Genomic DNA, 15220 nt, shown 5'->3' with positions numbered 1-15220 from the left:
TTTTGAGAAATCAAATAAATAAACAAAAGAATGAAAAAGAAAAATGGGATTACTTGCATCCACGCATTTTTCTTATTGGTCCAATATGTAAATGCAAAAAACAAAGAATATGAATATGAATATGAAAAGTCAAGAATCAGATGTCCCTTCAAATTAAAATATCGATGGGTAAAATAGTAATTACATCCTACAATTAGGGTAAACATGTAATTGCAACTCATACCGTCCAACAAATTTCTAGCCCCATAATTCCCAACTTCTTAATTTGTTTTTCCTTATTTGAAACTTTTCAATTTATTTTCATCCAAAGGTTTTTGGTTTATTTTGTCTTATTTTCCAATATTCATGATTTATTTATAATTATTAATATGATACTATTTATGAGTGAGTCATACACATATTTGCTATATTAAAAAATATTTTCAACATTTTTTTTCGTTTAAAGAAATTATTTTGAGTTATCAATAGAAAAATGTGAACAAAAAACTTTAATTCAATAAAATTTTCCAAATTATTTTCACCTTTTATTCACATGAGGTCATGTGGACAATTAAACAAAGTAATTATCGAGAGTTAGACTTATTAATTGTTCAATGAACCACCATGTTGGCTACTATATTTTGAGAAAATTAAATACAACAAAACTACCTTAGTAGCTTAAACATTTGAATGATTTTTATTAGGTCTAATGAACCAATTGAGTTCAAGGATTAACAAATACAAATACTTTCAAGTCTAATGACTCGTCACATAATAAGGGAAGACTAAAAACTCTAAATGAAACACAATATAAAAAAAAAGGTGATTTAGTACCAAAGATAAAGATAAGTGACACTAAAACTATTTCGTAAAATTAATTGTCATAAGCAAGAATCAAATCCACGATACCAAATCTAAAATTTAGATAAAATAAAACATTATTTATTATATATGATAATTTATAAAAGTTCCATACACATATGACTCCTTCATAAATCCGTTCTATTAACTAAAATATAAATAATTGGACTAAAACAGAATAATATAGTTGAAGTAAAAAGATAATTTTTCCATTTTTTTTTATAACTTTGGAAGAAGTGGTGTTGGCTTTGTGAGTGGTGAATGTGTGAGGTGTCAAGCAGTGGAGCATCCACGTGTCAAGAAGAGAAACACTGGGAGAGATCGTGGGCACGTGACATCATAATTCCCCGACGACACCAACCATTATCAAACGCAAGTCATTTTCCCTAACTTCAAGGGGCATTTCCGTCAAATCTCCATAAATTCCCAAACCGCCCTTCCCACTCTGAGAAACCCAGCTTCGGCTTCTGATGGAAACTCTCCCCCCCGCTCTCTCTCTCTCATCCTGTTCTTCTTCTCCTCTCTCTCTTCATCTCTCAAACTGTGCGCTTTTGATTCCAGGTATATTCTTTCTCTTTCATATCTTTCATTCTTCTCCACTTCATAATCCTACAATTTTGAAGCCTATTCTTGTTTTCTCCAATCTTTCCAAGGTTTTACACTGCGTTTTTATGTTCATCCTTCTTGTTTTCACCTCCCCTTTTCATTTCAATTGTTGTAGCTCGTAATTGGATCCTGTAATTAGAGTTTCGTCGGGTTGGTATTGAAGCGAAGGCGGAATTTGGTCTGTTTTCAGGATCTTGAGCTGTTTTTGAGAAGCATTTTTTTTGGGTGCTTGGCGTGATTTTTTTATAAAGTGGTGGTGTTTGCTTTCAGCTTTTTAGTCTACACTTGTTGCGTGTTTTTGGATATAGTTGGCATTTTCTTTTCTGAGGTTGTTTCGTTTTGAGGGAAAAATTCTATTTTTGCTCGACCCGGTTTCCATTTCAAGGAGATGGGATCCGTGTCTGATTGTTTGACAACTGTTATTGATGTTTTCTTGGTTTTCATCTTCTTTGATCTTGGGGGATTTATTTAGGAATGCTTGCAAACAAGCGTCCCTTTTGACGCATGAGAATCCACTGGAGAACTATGAATGGGGCTCTCTAGTTTTCTTTTTTTCTTCATCACTTAATGTAATTTTCAAAAGCTTTTAATTTTTTGTAAATATAGTTTAGATCCTGTTTTGAAGAATAAGCACGATTAGGAATGTCAGTAGAACGGTTGTACGACTTTGAGCATATGTATGCGTTATTGATCATTTCTGATGCTTAGTTTAGCGACAAAAACGTTCTCTTCTTGCTCTCTGAGTTCATGATTTTTCTCTGCATTTGTATACTATTGGTTGCCTCTTGGTGCATTTTCTTCTGGAATGAAATAGATGAGAAACGCTTCTGAGACACTTTCTACCTTTACATTCTTCTTTGTCACCGGTTTACTGAAAATTCGGGAAGTACCATACTTAGTAGTCTGTAGATAGGCATGAACTGGTTTTTATGAGGCTGATGAATGCTCTAATTTCTCTTCATTATTAATAATTGAGATTCACCATATGTTTATTTGATTTCCTTACTTGAGCTAAAATTTGTTGTGCTGTGCCTCTTTTATTCTCTTGGTAGCTCATTCTATTTTATGTATAAACCAACCTTAGTCACCATTGATTCAGTTCATCTACAATTTTTTTCTTACTTTATTTTTACTTTAAATTTATTTTTAGAAAGCTAACCATATATCAGACAATATTTAAATGCAGGGTTCTGCTTCACTTGCTTGCACGTGGATTTTCTTTTTGTCCCAACTCCAAGTGATTAGTTCTCTGAGTGGCTGCTACATTGTGTGGCCTCAATAATTATGAAGATGATCATGAAATGATGCTTTTTAATCCATTGAAGGAATATGCTAATTACCTATAGGTTGATTTTAGTCTGGGATATTTAATATGACATGGACTAAGATGAAGGGAGGTCGTTTCATGTAGAAGATAAGTTGGTTGAAAGGACTTTCTTCCTACCAGATTTCTGTCAATTGACGTTTTAATTTTATTCACGGCAAACAACTCATTCTTAAATAGCAGTTGTCATAGATGTTTCAGGAGTTGAGGAGAATTTATTTATTGTTCTTCTAAAAGTTTATAGTGGCAAGTAAATTAGACTACTGCACATCGTAAAAAATGGATGTGCTAGTTTCACCCCAAGGACAGAAACAAAATGTACAGACTTCATTTCGTAAATCTTCATCAATGAGTTCTCAGAAAGATCTATGGCTTATTGTTCATGAAGGCTCATTGGCAGATGTGGATTCAGCATTGGCAGTGCTGAAGAGGAATGGGGGAAACATTAATGCAAGGAACACATTTGGTCTAACTCCTCTTCATATTGCAACCTGGAGAAATCATATTCCTATTGTAAGGCGGCTTCTGGCAGCTGGTGCCGACCCTGATGCTAGGGTATGTTGGTTAATGTTCTTTGTGTCAGATTTGGGTTGAGTATCGTAAATTATCTGTTTAGCTCCCTTTTGTGGGTCTCTCATCTCTCCCCCTTTCTTTTCCATGTTTTCTCCATGAAGTTTTTCGTAAAAAGAGAAAATTTAGTGCTTTCTTAGCATGAATGTACATTTGTTCCCCGTCTCTAATTTTAACTCATGCCACAACCTTTGTGTCTAAAAGAAATGGAAAGAAAAAAACTAATTCTGTTTATTTAAGTCTTTTGGACTGAATTTTACTCTTGAAACTAAGGACACATTACGACTCTCTATTTGTTAACTTATAAATTATTTACTTGGAAATTTCAGGACTTGTGCTAATGTTTAATTTCTATATGATATGCATACACTTAGCTTTTGTGGTAGCTTATTAGTTTCCCTGTGATCCTAGTAAATAGTGATATCATGGAGGAGGAGCTTGTTAACCTACTTTTTTGTAATAGGGGTTGGGTCTTCCGCAACATTCTTCAAATTTTGTGGCTTGAAAGAAATATGAGAATTTTTAGAGGTGTTGAGTCATCCAGTCTTGGAGTGAGGCTCATTCCAATACCCTGTTTTAAAGGATCTTGTCCAACGTTTGTTGTACATACCCTTTATCTTTCTGATTCTCTAGCAAAGGGAGAAAGTTAGCAACTTTGGGGTTTTGCCTCAGAGAGCGTTCCTTTGGGGTTGTTGGTTAGAAAGAAACAAAAGGCTCTTTAGTTCAATACTCTGTAAATTTGCAGCTTCAGACCACTTGATGGTGCCATAGCTATAACAATTTCTTTTGTAATTCTCCAATCCTGTTGCTTTTGAACAATTGGAATAATTTTTATTTAAAGCAGTCTTCTCTGGGAAGCTCTAACCCTGACCTTAAGTTGTAAATTCTGGGTTCTTCAATACACTTTCATCTCTTATTAAAATTTTGAAAGAAAGAAAAAGGACAAGGAGAGAGAGCACACAATGGGGACAGCTTCTTCTTTGTTAACTTTTTATTGTTTATTTTTTATGTCCTTGTTTGTGTCCTTTTTTTTGTAGGCCCCTCTCTAAAGTTGACAGCACACAGGGTTTTAGATAAAGGATCGATCTTAACTTAGTTCACACAATGCTGCTGTGAATAAAATGTACATTACTCTGTCTTTAAGAAAGCAAATTTCAGCCAAGATTGGTGATTTTGGACCCAACAGCTAGGTTAGTGCCTGTACACAATCATGCAATATCCATGTCTTTAACTTTGAGAATTAGAGAAGTGATTCTAAGTGGCTTCTAATCAAAGACTTTGGTAAAGGGTTGAAAAGTTATGGATCCAATTCTTAGTGTTTGCCTAGTTGTAGATTTGAGAGCAGTGTATGTAATGTCTAATCACTATTTCTCGAAATGTATTACCCTTTGTATTCTACACCATTATTTCTCAAGGAATATCTAAGCCATTGGAATGTGGTGCATTTTGGAAACGGTAGCTTGAGAAAGAAAAATTGAACCCTTTTAGCGAACCTTGCTATTATATATGGTAACTTGTAAGGATGAACATGACTGGTCTACAAATCAAAGAAAAAGGTTTTAGAAGTTCTTGATGAGATATGTCAAAATATAGTGGCCAACAAAAAGAATTATTGGTTGGTTGAAAATGGAAGGAGATCTCTCTTTGAGATGATGTCTGAATAGGTAGTCAAAGTCTGTCTTAACAAGTATTGTGTCTTTTGAGGTGGTTCCTGGGATGGAAAAATTTGACCTTGGAAGATTTTTACAAGAATCTACTGGAGGAGGTGATAGTGGATGTGTGGGCTTTACTTGTTATGATTAATGCCTACTTGAGGAGGAGATGGATGAATGAAATGGTTTACTTGCTGCTTGCTGCGATTAAGGGAGCCTCTGTTAGTTCAAGAGGGAATAATTGTAGTCTTAAAGAGTTCTCTTGGGGAAATCTTTAGTGAAGGTTCTTATTAATTTTCCCTCAAGTCTCTAATTTTTTTTCTGGAAATTGAAAAGCCCAAAGTAAATGTACATTTTATGGATTCTGTATAAGGGTGCGCTTACACACAGCAGTTAGATTACAGATGATATAGCTTCCAATATGTGCAATCTTTGTTTTAGAACAAGTGAAGATCAAGATTACCTATTTAACAGATGTTCTTAGATAAATGCTCCAAGAACAGCTATTTTCAGTTTTCTATGTGGAATACAGCTAAAAAATGAAGCCAATTTGATATGGGTAGATGCCTTCAAAAAGTCATTTGGGAGGTTTGGCGTGAAAGAAATCGAAGGTGTTTTTTTGAAGGATGATCTTCAGACTCAGAGTGGATCGAGAGAAGAATGAATGTGGCTCAATAGCAATAATTGAAAATTAACAGTTTGGGGTTAGTTTTGTCTACTTCAAAAGGGATTAACTTTTCTTTGTTCTTTTTGTAATCATTCAATATCAATAATAAGTTGTCTGTTGATTCAAAAAGTTTTGAAGATTTCATTTTCCAATGCTTGTGGGGTATCCTAGATCAGTGATTAGATCGAACTCTTTGTTTGAATGTTGTACTTGGGGTAATGTGGGAGTTGTTGAAAAGAAACCTGAGGATCTTTCAAGATTCCTAGAAGTATACCATTTTCTCACTGATTTCTTTGTCAGTACGACCATTTTTTTAACCTGAGGATCTTTCAAGATTCCTAGAAGTATACCATTTTCTTTCACTGATTTCTTTGTCAGTACGACCATTTTTTTTATTAAAGCCTTTTTTATGTTTTCTTTAAAGAGACTTTTTTTCCTTTAATTAATTAATTAATTTATAAACTCTCTTTTTTTTCTTATAAGAAAATTTATTTATAAGTTATCATAATAATAGTAATAATTTGTTTTTATGAGAAACCAACTTTCAGGAGAGAAATGAAAGAACATAAGAAAGAAAACAGGTTAATTCTAGAAGTAAAGTTGCTCTGTTGACTCTTAGTAGGACTTTACAGAAGTATTTGGACTTGAGTTAATTATATTAAGGTGGGAATACTTATAGAATGAGAGGGAAAGAAACACAAATAAGAACAATAAGATATACTTTCTTTTTGAAACGGAGACAAGCTCTCAAAGTACATAGAATTATACAAGGAAAATAATAGAGAAGCCTAGAGAGAGAAATAGGTAGATAGGATTAGGCACCCGAACATCTCAACTAGGTTGACATCCCATAGCGCCATCATCATATCTCAAAGAAAAAGCAAAGACCATATAAGGATCAGATAGAGCAGTACACACCAGCCAAACTAGATAAAATGTAAATTGAAGGAAAGCAATACAAGAAAAGAAACAAAACAGAGAAGACTAGTCTTCAAAAAAGCCGTAGCCTCCATTAAGGTGAATGCCGAATGAAGACAGTCCAGTTGAGACAAATATCCCGAATTGAATAGTCTTTGAATTCAACGTTGAAGTAGAACCAGGCTGCTGCATTCCTTTTTGATATATTAATTCTGGAACTTCTATCATATCCCTGGATTTGTCACAAATCACCCTATTTTCCTTTCAGGCCAAAGTCCAGGCCCTACCTTATCTATGAACCATAAGATTGCCCGAAGACTCCAACCAGTTGTTTGTAAAGAAATAGGATAGTGTAAAACTATTTTCACACACAAAAGGTAACAAGACATAAACCATCTACTACCTCATACCTCAAAGTTTTCCTAGTTGCCAAATTCCCAGGTAAACTTGATACCAAAAAAACCTGCCATACTTCATGTGGAGGCTCACTCAAAATATTAAGAACATTACTTGGATTTCTTGGGAGTCTTAAAAAAAATCCAATTAGCTTTTACTGGTTTCTTAACTTTCTAATTTGGGTTATGGATGACCGTTAATAATTTGTTTCAGGATGGTGAATCTGGATGGAGCAGTCTTCACAGAGCTCTACATTTTGGTCATCTTGCAGTGGCATGCATCCTTCTCCAGTGTGGTGCCTCTATCACGTTGGAGGACTCCAAGTGTAGAACACCAATAGATCTTCTCTCTGGACCTGTATTGCAGGTCGTGGGAGGTGAACCTTGCTCAGGTGCCTTCTTAGCCTTCCATGCCTTCCATTTGATATTAACTTAATCAAGCTGATCATTTTAGATTCATCCCGTTCATTTTCACTTCTCAGTTGCCACAGAATTGTTTAGTTGGGGTAGTGGCACTAACTACCAACTTGGTACTGGCAATGAGCACATCCAAAAGCTTCCATGTAAAATAGATTCTCTTCATGGTTCTTCTATCAAGTTGGTTTCTGCCTCCAAGTTTCATAGTGTAGCTGTAAGTGCTTGTGGACAAGTCTATACCTGGGGTTTTGGAAGGGGAGGCCGGCTTGGACACCCCGACTTCGATATTCACAGGTTTGAGTTTTTGTTTAATTCCATATGATGCATTTTATTTCCTTTTGTCTGCTCATTTCATTATTGACAATTTTTTAAGTCTTAACTTCTAATAAATATGGAAGTAGTAAGTACATACAGGTACCATTCAATTTGTTCAGTCATCTATTTGAATGCTTGTGTTAATTTATATAGTATTGAGTGGTCAGCAGTAGGAGTGCCGTGCATTCTTTATCGATTTTTCAATTCTGTAATCCTGGACTTGAAGAGAGCTGGGCAGTCAAATGGGAAATACTGATGTGCTATTGCCACTGTTACAATTGGCTAATGTTCTTTTTCTAACAAGAAACAAGGCTGAATGTTCTTTTCTAGCCTTAAATTTCCCACATATTTTCATAAGATACATTTGACTTCATTCATAACAGTGGTCAAGCTGCAGTTATCACCCCTCGACAGGTGATTTTTGGTTTAGGTTCTCGCCGTGTGAGAGCAATTGCTGCTGCCAAACATCACACGGTTATTGCCACAGAGGGTGGTGAAGTATTCACCTGGGGATCTAATAGAGGTAAAGTATTCTGGCTGCCGTTAAGCTCGTACGTACAAAGTTTTTAAGGGAAATATGGTATAAAATTGGATGGTTACTGGAGCTTGTTATTCATTCCTATTGGAACACATTGCTTTTGCTTTCGATGCCCACTGTACTGTTTGGAGGTACTGATTTTCCTAATTATGATCTGCATGATCTGCAGAGGGTCAACTCGGTTACACTTCTGTTGATACCCAACCCACACCACGCAGAGTTAGTTCTTTGAGGTCTAAAATTGTTGATGTCGCCGCTGCAAACAAACACACTGCTGTGGTCTCTGAGTCTGGTGAAATTTTTACATGGGGCTGCAATAGGGAAGGTCAACTGGGTTATGGCACCTCTAACTCAGCTTCTAATTACACTCCTAGAGTGGTTGAATACTTGAAGGGAAAGGTCTTTGCTCGAGTGGCTGCAGCTAAATTTCACACAATATGTTTAGGGGTTGATGGAGAGGTAATCTTTAGACTTTTGAGCTTGTAAAATTTCAAAATTCTAAGGAAATTAACTTGACTAGGCACATACATCTTGTCATTCTGTAACAGCAGATGAATTAGCTGCTCTAGTTAATATCTGCAGTTGTTTTAGCTGCTCTAGTTAGAGAGAGGGTTCTAACCACGTTGTTGCAGGTTTACACTTGGGGACATAGGCTTGTTACTCCTAGGCGTGTTGTAATTGCCAGAAATTTGAAGAAAAGTGGGAACACCCCACTAAAGTTTCATAGAATGAAACGGCTTCATGTGGTTAACATTGCTGCCGGGATGGTTCATAGCATGGCTCTCACGGATGATGGTGCGGTATTCTATTGGGATTCTTCAGATGCTGATCTTAGATGCCAACAGGTTTGATCTTTTGGTTTTGTTTCTTTTCTTCTGAACCAACTTGTTAGTTACTTATTGATGCGTGATCTGTTTTTCCTTTCATGTAGCTATATTCACTTTGTGGACGAGATGTGGTCAGCATTTCAGCAGGAAAGTACTGGATTGCGGCTGTTACATCTATTGGTGATGTATTCATGTGGGATGGGAAGAATGGCAAGGATAAGCCACCAGCTGCAACACGTTTGCATGGGATAAAGAGGGCTACGTCAGTGTCAGTTGGTGAAACACATTTACTGATTGTTGGTTCTCTCTATCATCCTGCCTACCATGTCAACGGGAACAAAATTTCAAAGAACCATAGTTCCAGTGGTATGTATGAACTACATGAGCTTGATGAAGATTTGATGTTTCATGATATTGACTCTGCTACTGAGTCATCTGCTTCCCCGAAAGTTGCCACTGAACTGCATTGTGTACCTAGCTTGAAAAGTCTTTGTGAAAAAGTGGCTGCAGAAAGTTTAGTGGAACCACGAAATGCTATTCAACTGCTTGAAATTGCAGATTCACTTGAGGCTAATGATTTGAGAAAGCACTGTGAGGTATGGAACATGAAGACATAGATACTGAGAAAGTAACTTTTATTTGGAATACTTCTGTTTCACTTCTAGTAGATCTTTCTTTAATCATGATTTCGGTGTACTTTTCTGCCACTGTTTGCAAATTAGAGAGTCGCACATGATAGTCTTCCTGTTCTTCACAATAATATATTTCTTGATCAATTGATTTGGTTATAGTATAAAAGTAGTTAGAAATTTGTTAGAATATTTTTTAGGTCAGTTTTAGACAGTTTTGATTGTTGCTGTAGGCTTTTTAGTTGATAGTATATCGGTATTCTAGATAAGTTGCCATCTTGGCTCTATGGTTCTACCATAGCTAGGTGTTTTAAAGCTCAACCACTTGGGTTGAATGTATGGTTAATTTTGGATTAAGTTACAAATTTGGTCCTTCGGTTTGAAGTTACTTTCTAGTTCCTATGTTTGTCAAATCTTACAAGGATTTCCAGGCTATTGCTTAGTTTTACTATATTGAAAACATGACATGTTTTATGTTTCATGGGCAAGAGTTCACATTTTCTTTTGGGTTTTAGGTTTAAGTAAAATAGGAGAAAATGAGTTGATTTGTGGGCAGTTAAAAGACGGCTTAGGGATGAGTTGGGAGATTCAATCAAAACATAAAGGTCAATTTGAATATTTGAAAACTAAGCCAAAAACACAGGAATCAATTTAAAATTCTGAAACCAGATGAACCAAATTATAACTGAACAAACCACTTTGGCCAAACTTCTTATTCAACTTTAATTTTAATACGGCTGTTCCGTTTCTTTTTTTCTTCTTAAATTGTCAAATTTGGCCTAATGCAATAAACTTATAGGATATTTTGCAACTAATTTTTAATTTGCTAATTGTTTCCAGGACATAGCTATCCGGAACCTTGACTACATTTTTACAGTGGCATCACAAGCTATTGCGAATGCTTCTCCAGATGTTATGGCTAAGCTCGAGAAGTTGTTAGACCTAAAGTCATCTGAGCCATGGAGCTATCGTCGACTCCCAACTGTGACTGCTACTTTGCCTGTCATTATTAACAGTGAAGAGGAGGATAGTGAGAATGAGATTTTAAGGTCCCGAGAGAATCATTTGATGAGTAACATGACAAAAGAAATGGAACGAAGTTCAGATTCTTTTTTCCACGAAGGTAATCAAAATGAAGCCATTTCCAAACAAATTCGTGCCTTGCGGAAGAAGTTGCAGCAAATTGAGATGCTTGAATCAAAACAGTCTTGTGGATATCTCCTTGATGAACAACAAATTGCAAAGCTCCAAACCAAGTCTGCCCTTGAAAGTTCACTTCTGGATCTTGGTGTTCCAGTGGTTAACCTGCTGGAAAAACTATCTTTAATGGCTCCAGAAGACAAAGGAAATAAAAACACTGTGGCATCAAAAAAACATAGGAGGAGGAACAAATGCAAACTAGAACCCTTGGAAACTTCAGCTGGTTTTACCAAATCTGCTGTAGAACCAGATCATATAGAAGGGTCCTGTAATGTTGAAATGCTTTCAGTCGTCAAGAATAAGGTTAGGCTGAAATTTTATTTGTTTGTTTCATTATTTGGGGGCTTTAATCTCTGAAGTTAGGAGCTAAGCCCCTTCGATAACAAGTTTTTGATGTTTTGTTGAACTATTTTGAAGAGTTGTGATGCTATTATTTAGGTTGAGGTAAAAATAACTTCAACTCTTGTTAAATAGGCCAAAAAACGAAAATGAAGTTTTTGAAATAATTACTTGACTCGAATATGTTATTTTTCTCGAGTATTATAGGTGTTTTTGTTTCATCAAAAACAAAATGTAGTCCTAGCACCCAAAACGGTCATTTGATTGGAAACTACGTTGCCCTAATTTTCAGTAATGACTGTGGTCTTCCATTGTTTTGTACCTGGCTCTTAGGGTGCTCCAATCTGACCTTTTTCACATTTTAGTTTCAACTAGATTACTGCATTATCTTCACCCTCGATTGCAATTTTCGTTTTTTTCTTTCATTGATTTAAAATTGATTGATTATATCCAACAGGAAGACAACACCATCTTTGAAGAAACAGCTAACAATACTAATACCCTTGAGCCATCCACTTGTATTTCGATGAAAAGCAATTCAAGCTTGGTGAAAAATGCAGACTTGTCAAAGGATAAAAATTCATATACAACAGCTGTGAAGAAGAAGAAGAATAGGAAGGGTGGGCTGTCGATGTTCTTGAGTGGCGCTCTTGATGATATGACCAAAGATGTAGCTGCACCCCCACCCCCACCACCGCCTAAAATGGAAGGTCCAGCCTGGGGTGGGGCTAAAGTTGCCAAGGGGTCTACAACATTGCGTGAAATTCAGGATGAGCAGCGGAAAACCATAGGGAAGCAGATGAGTGAGAGCAAAGATCAGGCTGATCTCTTGGACTGTAAAACTGAAGGGAAAATTCGATTTGCTTCATTTTTGTCTTCCAAGCCAATACCTGTCGTCCCGAGTCAAGCCTTTCAAGCTACTGATGGAGAAAGAAACACTCCTCCCTGGTCTGCGTCTGGCACTCCTCCCCCTTCTCGGCCATCTCTCAGGGACATTCAGATGCAGCAGGTAGGCCAGCTTTTGATCTCTCTGTTTTTTTGGATTAGTTCAAAGTTGAAGTCAATTCTTAATTTATTCTAGCAGAAATCTGACACTGCTGTTTGTTTTTCTTATCTCGCAGAAAGGAAAACAACAAGTACTATCAAATAGTCCAAAGGTGAGAACAGCTGGCTTTTCAATTACTTCTGGTCAAGGCTCTCCATCAGATTCCAGTGGAATAAACCGCTGGTTCAAACCAGAAGTTGACACACCATCATCGATTCGTTCAATTCAAATCGAGGAGAAGGCTATAAAGGACCTGAAGCGTTTCTACAGCAATGTTAAGATTGTGAAGAACCCATCTTGAAATTGCAAATGAATTGGGTTAGTCAGGTAGCAATTTAGGTTCTTGGTGTTTCTCCCTCTCAATACAGTGCTGTAAATGTAATTGTACAAAATGAGCTCAGTGTACATCCTCTGTTCTAACTCAACTCATTTTGATTTTTAAAGTAGTTGACAGTTTAGATACATGCCCTGATGGTGTCATTTGCAGCCATCATAGAATTCAACCCCATGAATTCGGATTCAGTTCATTGGAATAAAGGGGGGAAATTAGAAACAGTATTTATGGCATTCATTCTCCTTTAGTGAAAAAATAACGGGAAGGATACCTGTTACAAGGTGTGCTGATCCAGCTTCCCCAACCCCCTCAAAATGCGTACTTTGTATTATTATAAACTTGTTCCTTTGCTTGACACCAGCCATTGAAAGTTATCTGTATGAAATTGTGAACTCATGGATCTTTATCATGATTGTATATCACCCTCCCGTTCATACAACAGGTATCTTTTCTTTCAGTAAAAATGCTATTGGGGTTCTGTTGCACTCTCTCTCTTCCTTTCTCTAGGTTTGTTGGCAAGGTTCTGTTCTGCTGTATTCTTAATTGGGCTGGCTTGGTGGAGAAAATATGATAAAACTTTGTGTGATTTGATTCTTTATAGATCTTAAAAATTAATTATGAACCCATGTTGATGCCATTTCACAGGGAAGCCTATCATAGAAGACATGCATGTCCTCGTAGACTCAGATCCATGTGGGTGGAGCCCGCATAAGAACTACTGCGTGGTGATGACCATTGATCTCCCAACATGTGATTATCAACCGTTGGATCAATAAGTGACAAGACTGGTGAGTGGTCAAAAGTGATTTGTCTGTTTAATCTTTTAGCTCATATGTATATCCTTTTGTTTCTCTTTTTCTGCAAGCTTTTGCATGGAAATGAAACTGAAATGAAGGGGAAATGTGCGACACAGTTGAAAGAGAGAAAATTGGGAAAAGAAAAGAAGAGAAAAAAGTAAAAGCAAGAAAAAGAAAAGAACAAAAGATGACGGATGCATTGTGGTTGTGGGGTCAGTTATAAGGAAAAAGTTATAGAAGTCTGTGATTTGTGAAAAAGAAAGGAAACCCCACTTTTTGTTCAGTTTAATTGGTCAGAATTGAATTATCTTGTCGTTTGAGAATTGAATAGGAATGAGAATCAAAGAGTTTTGCTTTTGTTCTTTTTTTTTTTCAAGGGAATAGAAGAGTTTGGTTACATAGAAACTCCACTAGAAAATGGGACTTATTGATATGATCATAGTTGGAATCTGTGGATCTTTAAGTTCCCTTTCATAGGAATCAAAGAGGAGGTTTCACTTAGAAGGCCTCGCTTACTCTTTATATATAGCATCAGTAGATTCATTTAATTACTTTTGTTGTTTTGACAGACTTAAATTCAATCAAATTATCCTTTAAGAGTATGACCTAAGGTGTTTTAAAAGTATTTTTGAACAATTTTCAGATTTGGTCTAGTGTTCATGTTTTGGGCTATCGTTAAATTTTATCGGTAAGACCACATCATCAGTGTATTTGGTCAACAACATTTACATAAATACGAAACAGATCCAAATTTTTGGGATATAGTCAATATTGATAAGACCATAAATTTTGGAATTGTGTTGCTGTCTTTCATTTTCTTTCTTTCTGGGTAAAGAAATAATAATAATAATGGTCTTTTCTGTAAATTTGTTATGGGAGAGAATATGAGCCAAATTGTATGGGTTTTTTTTCTTTTTCACCAGAGAATAGAAACCCTATGCTCGTTCTTCCTTTTTGTTTTTGCTGATAAAGTATTAGTAGAAAAAGATTCAAAACCCCAAAATTTGCAGAATATTATTTGCTTCATACACACATTCATTATGTCTACACTAACAATAACAACTAAGCAGATAGAAACAACGGTAGGCAAATTAAGTTTACAAAATGGTAAATCAAATTCTGTTTACAAAATACAATAAACTGGTTGAGTAAACATGTTCTAAAGTAATTCAATAATTGCATATACTTTCAATGATTGGTTCATTTTTTAAACATGACCGAAGTTCATTTTTTAAACATGATCTAAGTTCTTTTTTTTTTGTTCGAGTGACATAAACGTGATCTATGTTTTAAGACTTAGCTTTTCAATTGTTAGGTTTGACAATTAGCCAAAGGATGAAGATCATGGATGTTCTTTTGTTAATTAGCCAAAGGATGAAGATCATGGATGCTCTTTTGTTTTACCTTTTTTCTATGATATCTATACTTGGTTAACTCAAGAAATCAAGTATAAATTAAGTAGTTATGATATACATAATACAACCCGAATGTTAATAAAGATTCAAATATTTATCACTCAAACAAAGGAAAGAAATCCTTTTTTGCTGCATGAAATGGACGAAATTAAAAGAGTTGGATTCCATCCAAGTTAGTTAGGAACTGCTGCCGGGAACCGACCCTTTCCTGTGTAATTCATTAAAAGAAAACAGCCACATTTATGATCGCTCATTCAAGGCATCATTTATCATACGGTGATCAAATAAAAACTTGATCTTTTACCCACCATATGGCATGCTTTTAAGAAGGCTACATCAAACATGGGTGTTGCCAAAATATTTTTCTTTTTCATTGAGAAAATTAAATTATA

General features: G+C 35.8%; 1 protein-coding gene across 2 annotated transcripts; it reads left to right on the top strand.

Moving 5' to 3' along the window:
• Window positions 1–1249: 1249 nt before the first annotated feature.
• LOC101206334 (inhibitor of Bruton tyrosine kinase) lies at window positions 1250–13101 on the top strand. 2 transcript variants are annotated; one of them, XM_031880790.1, is made up of 11 exons: window positions 1250–1401; window positions 2633–3325; window positions 7187–7364; window positions 7464–7683; window positions 8088–8227; window positions 8412–8701; window positions 8875–9087; window positions 9174–9665; window positions 10539–11201; window positions 11695–12246; window positions 12359–13101. In XM_031880790.1, exons 2-11 carry the CDS (start codon window positions 3050–3052, stop codon window positions 12581–12583), a joined length of 3249 nt encoding a protein of 1082 aa, XP_031736650.1. In that variant the 5' UTR covers window positions 1250–1401; window positions 2633–3049; the 3' UTR covers window positions 12584–13101. The 2 variants fall into 2 exon arrangements, with proteins under 2 accessions (XP_031736650.1, XP_011650050.1); XM_011651748.2 differs by having other exon boundaries at window positions 7455–7683.
• The last annotated feature ends 2119 nt before the right edge of the window (window positions 13102–15220 follow it).

Source organism: Cucumis sativus, chromosome 2, assembly GCF_000004075.3.
Source record: "Cucumis sativus cultivar 9930 chromosome 2, Cucumber_9930_V3, whole genome shotgun sequence".
Classification (NCBI taxonomy): domain Eukaryota; kingdom Viridiplantae; phylum Streptophyta; class Magnoliopsida; order Cucurbitales; family Cucurbitaceae; genus Cucumis; species Cucumis sativus.
Note: the sequence above shows the minus strand (reverse complement) of the source record. Positions and strands in the feature narration are given on the sequence as shown.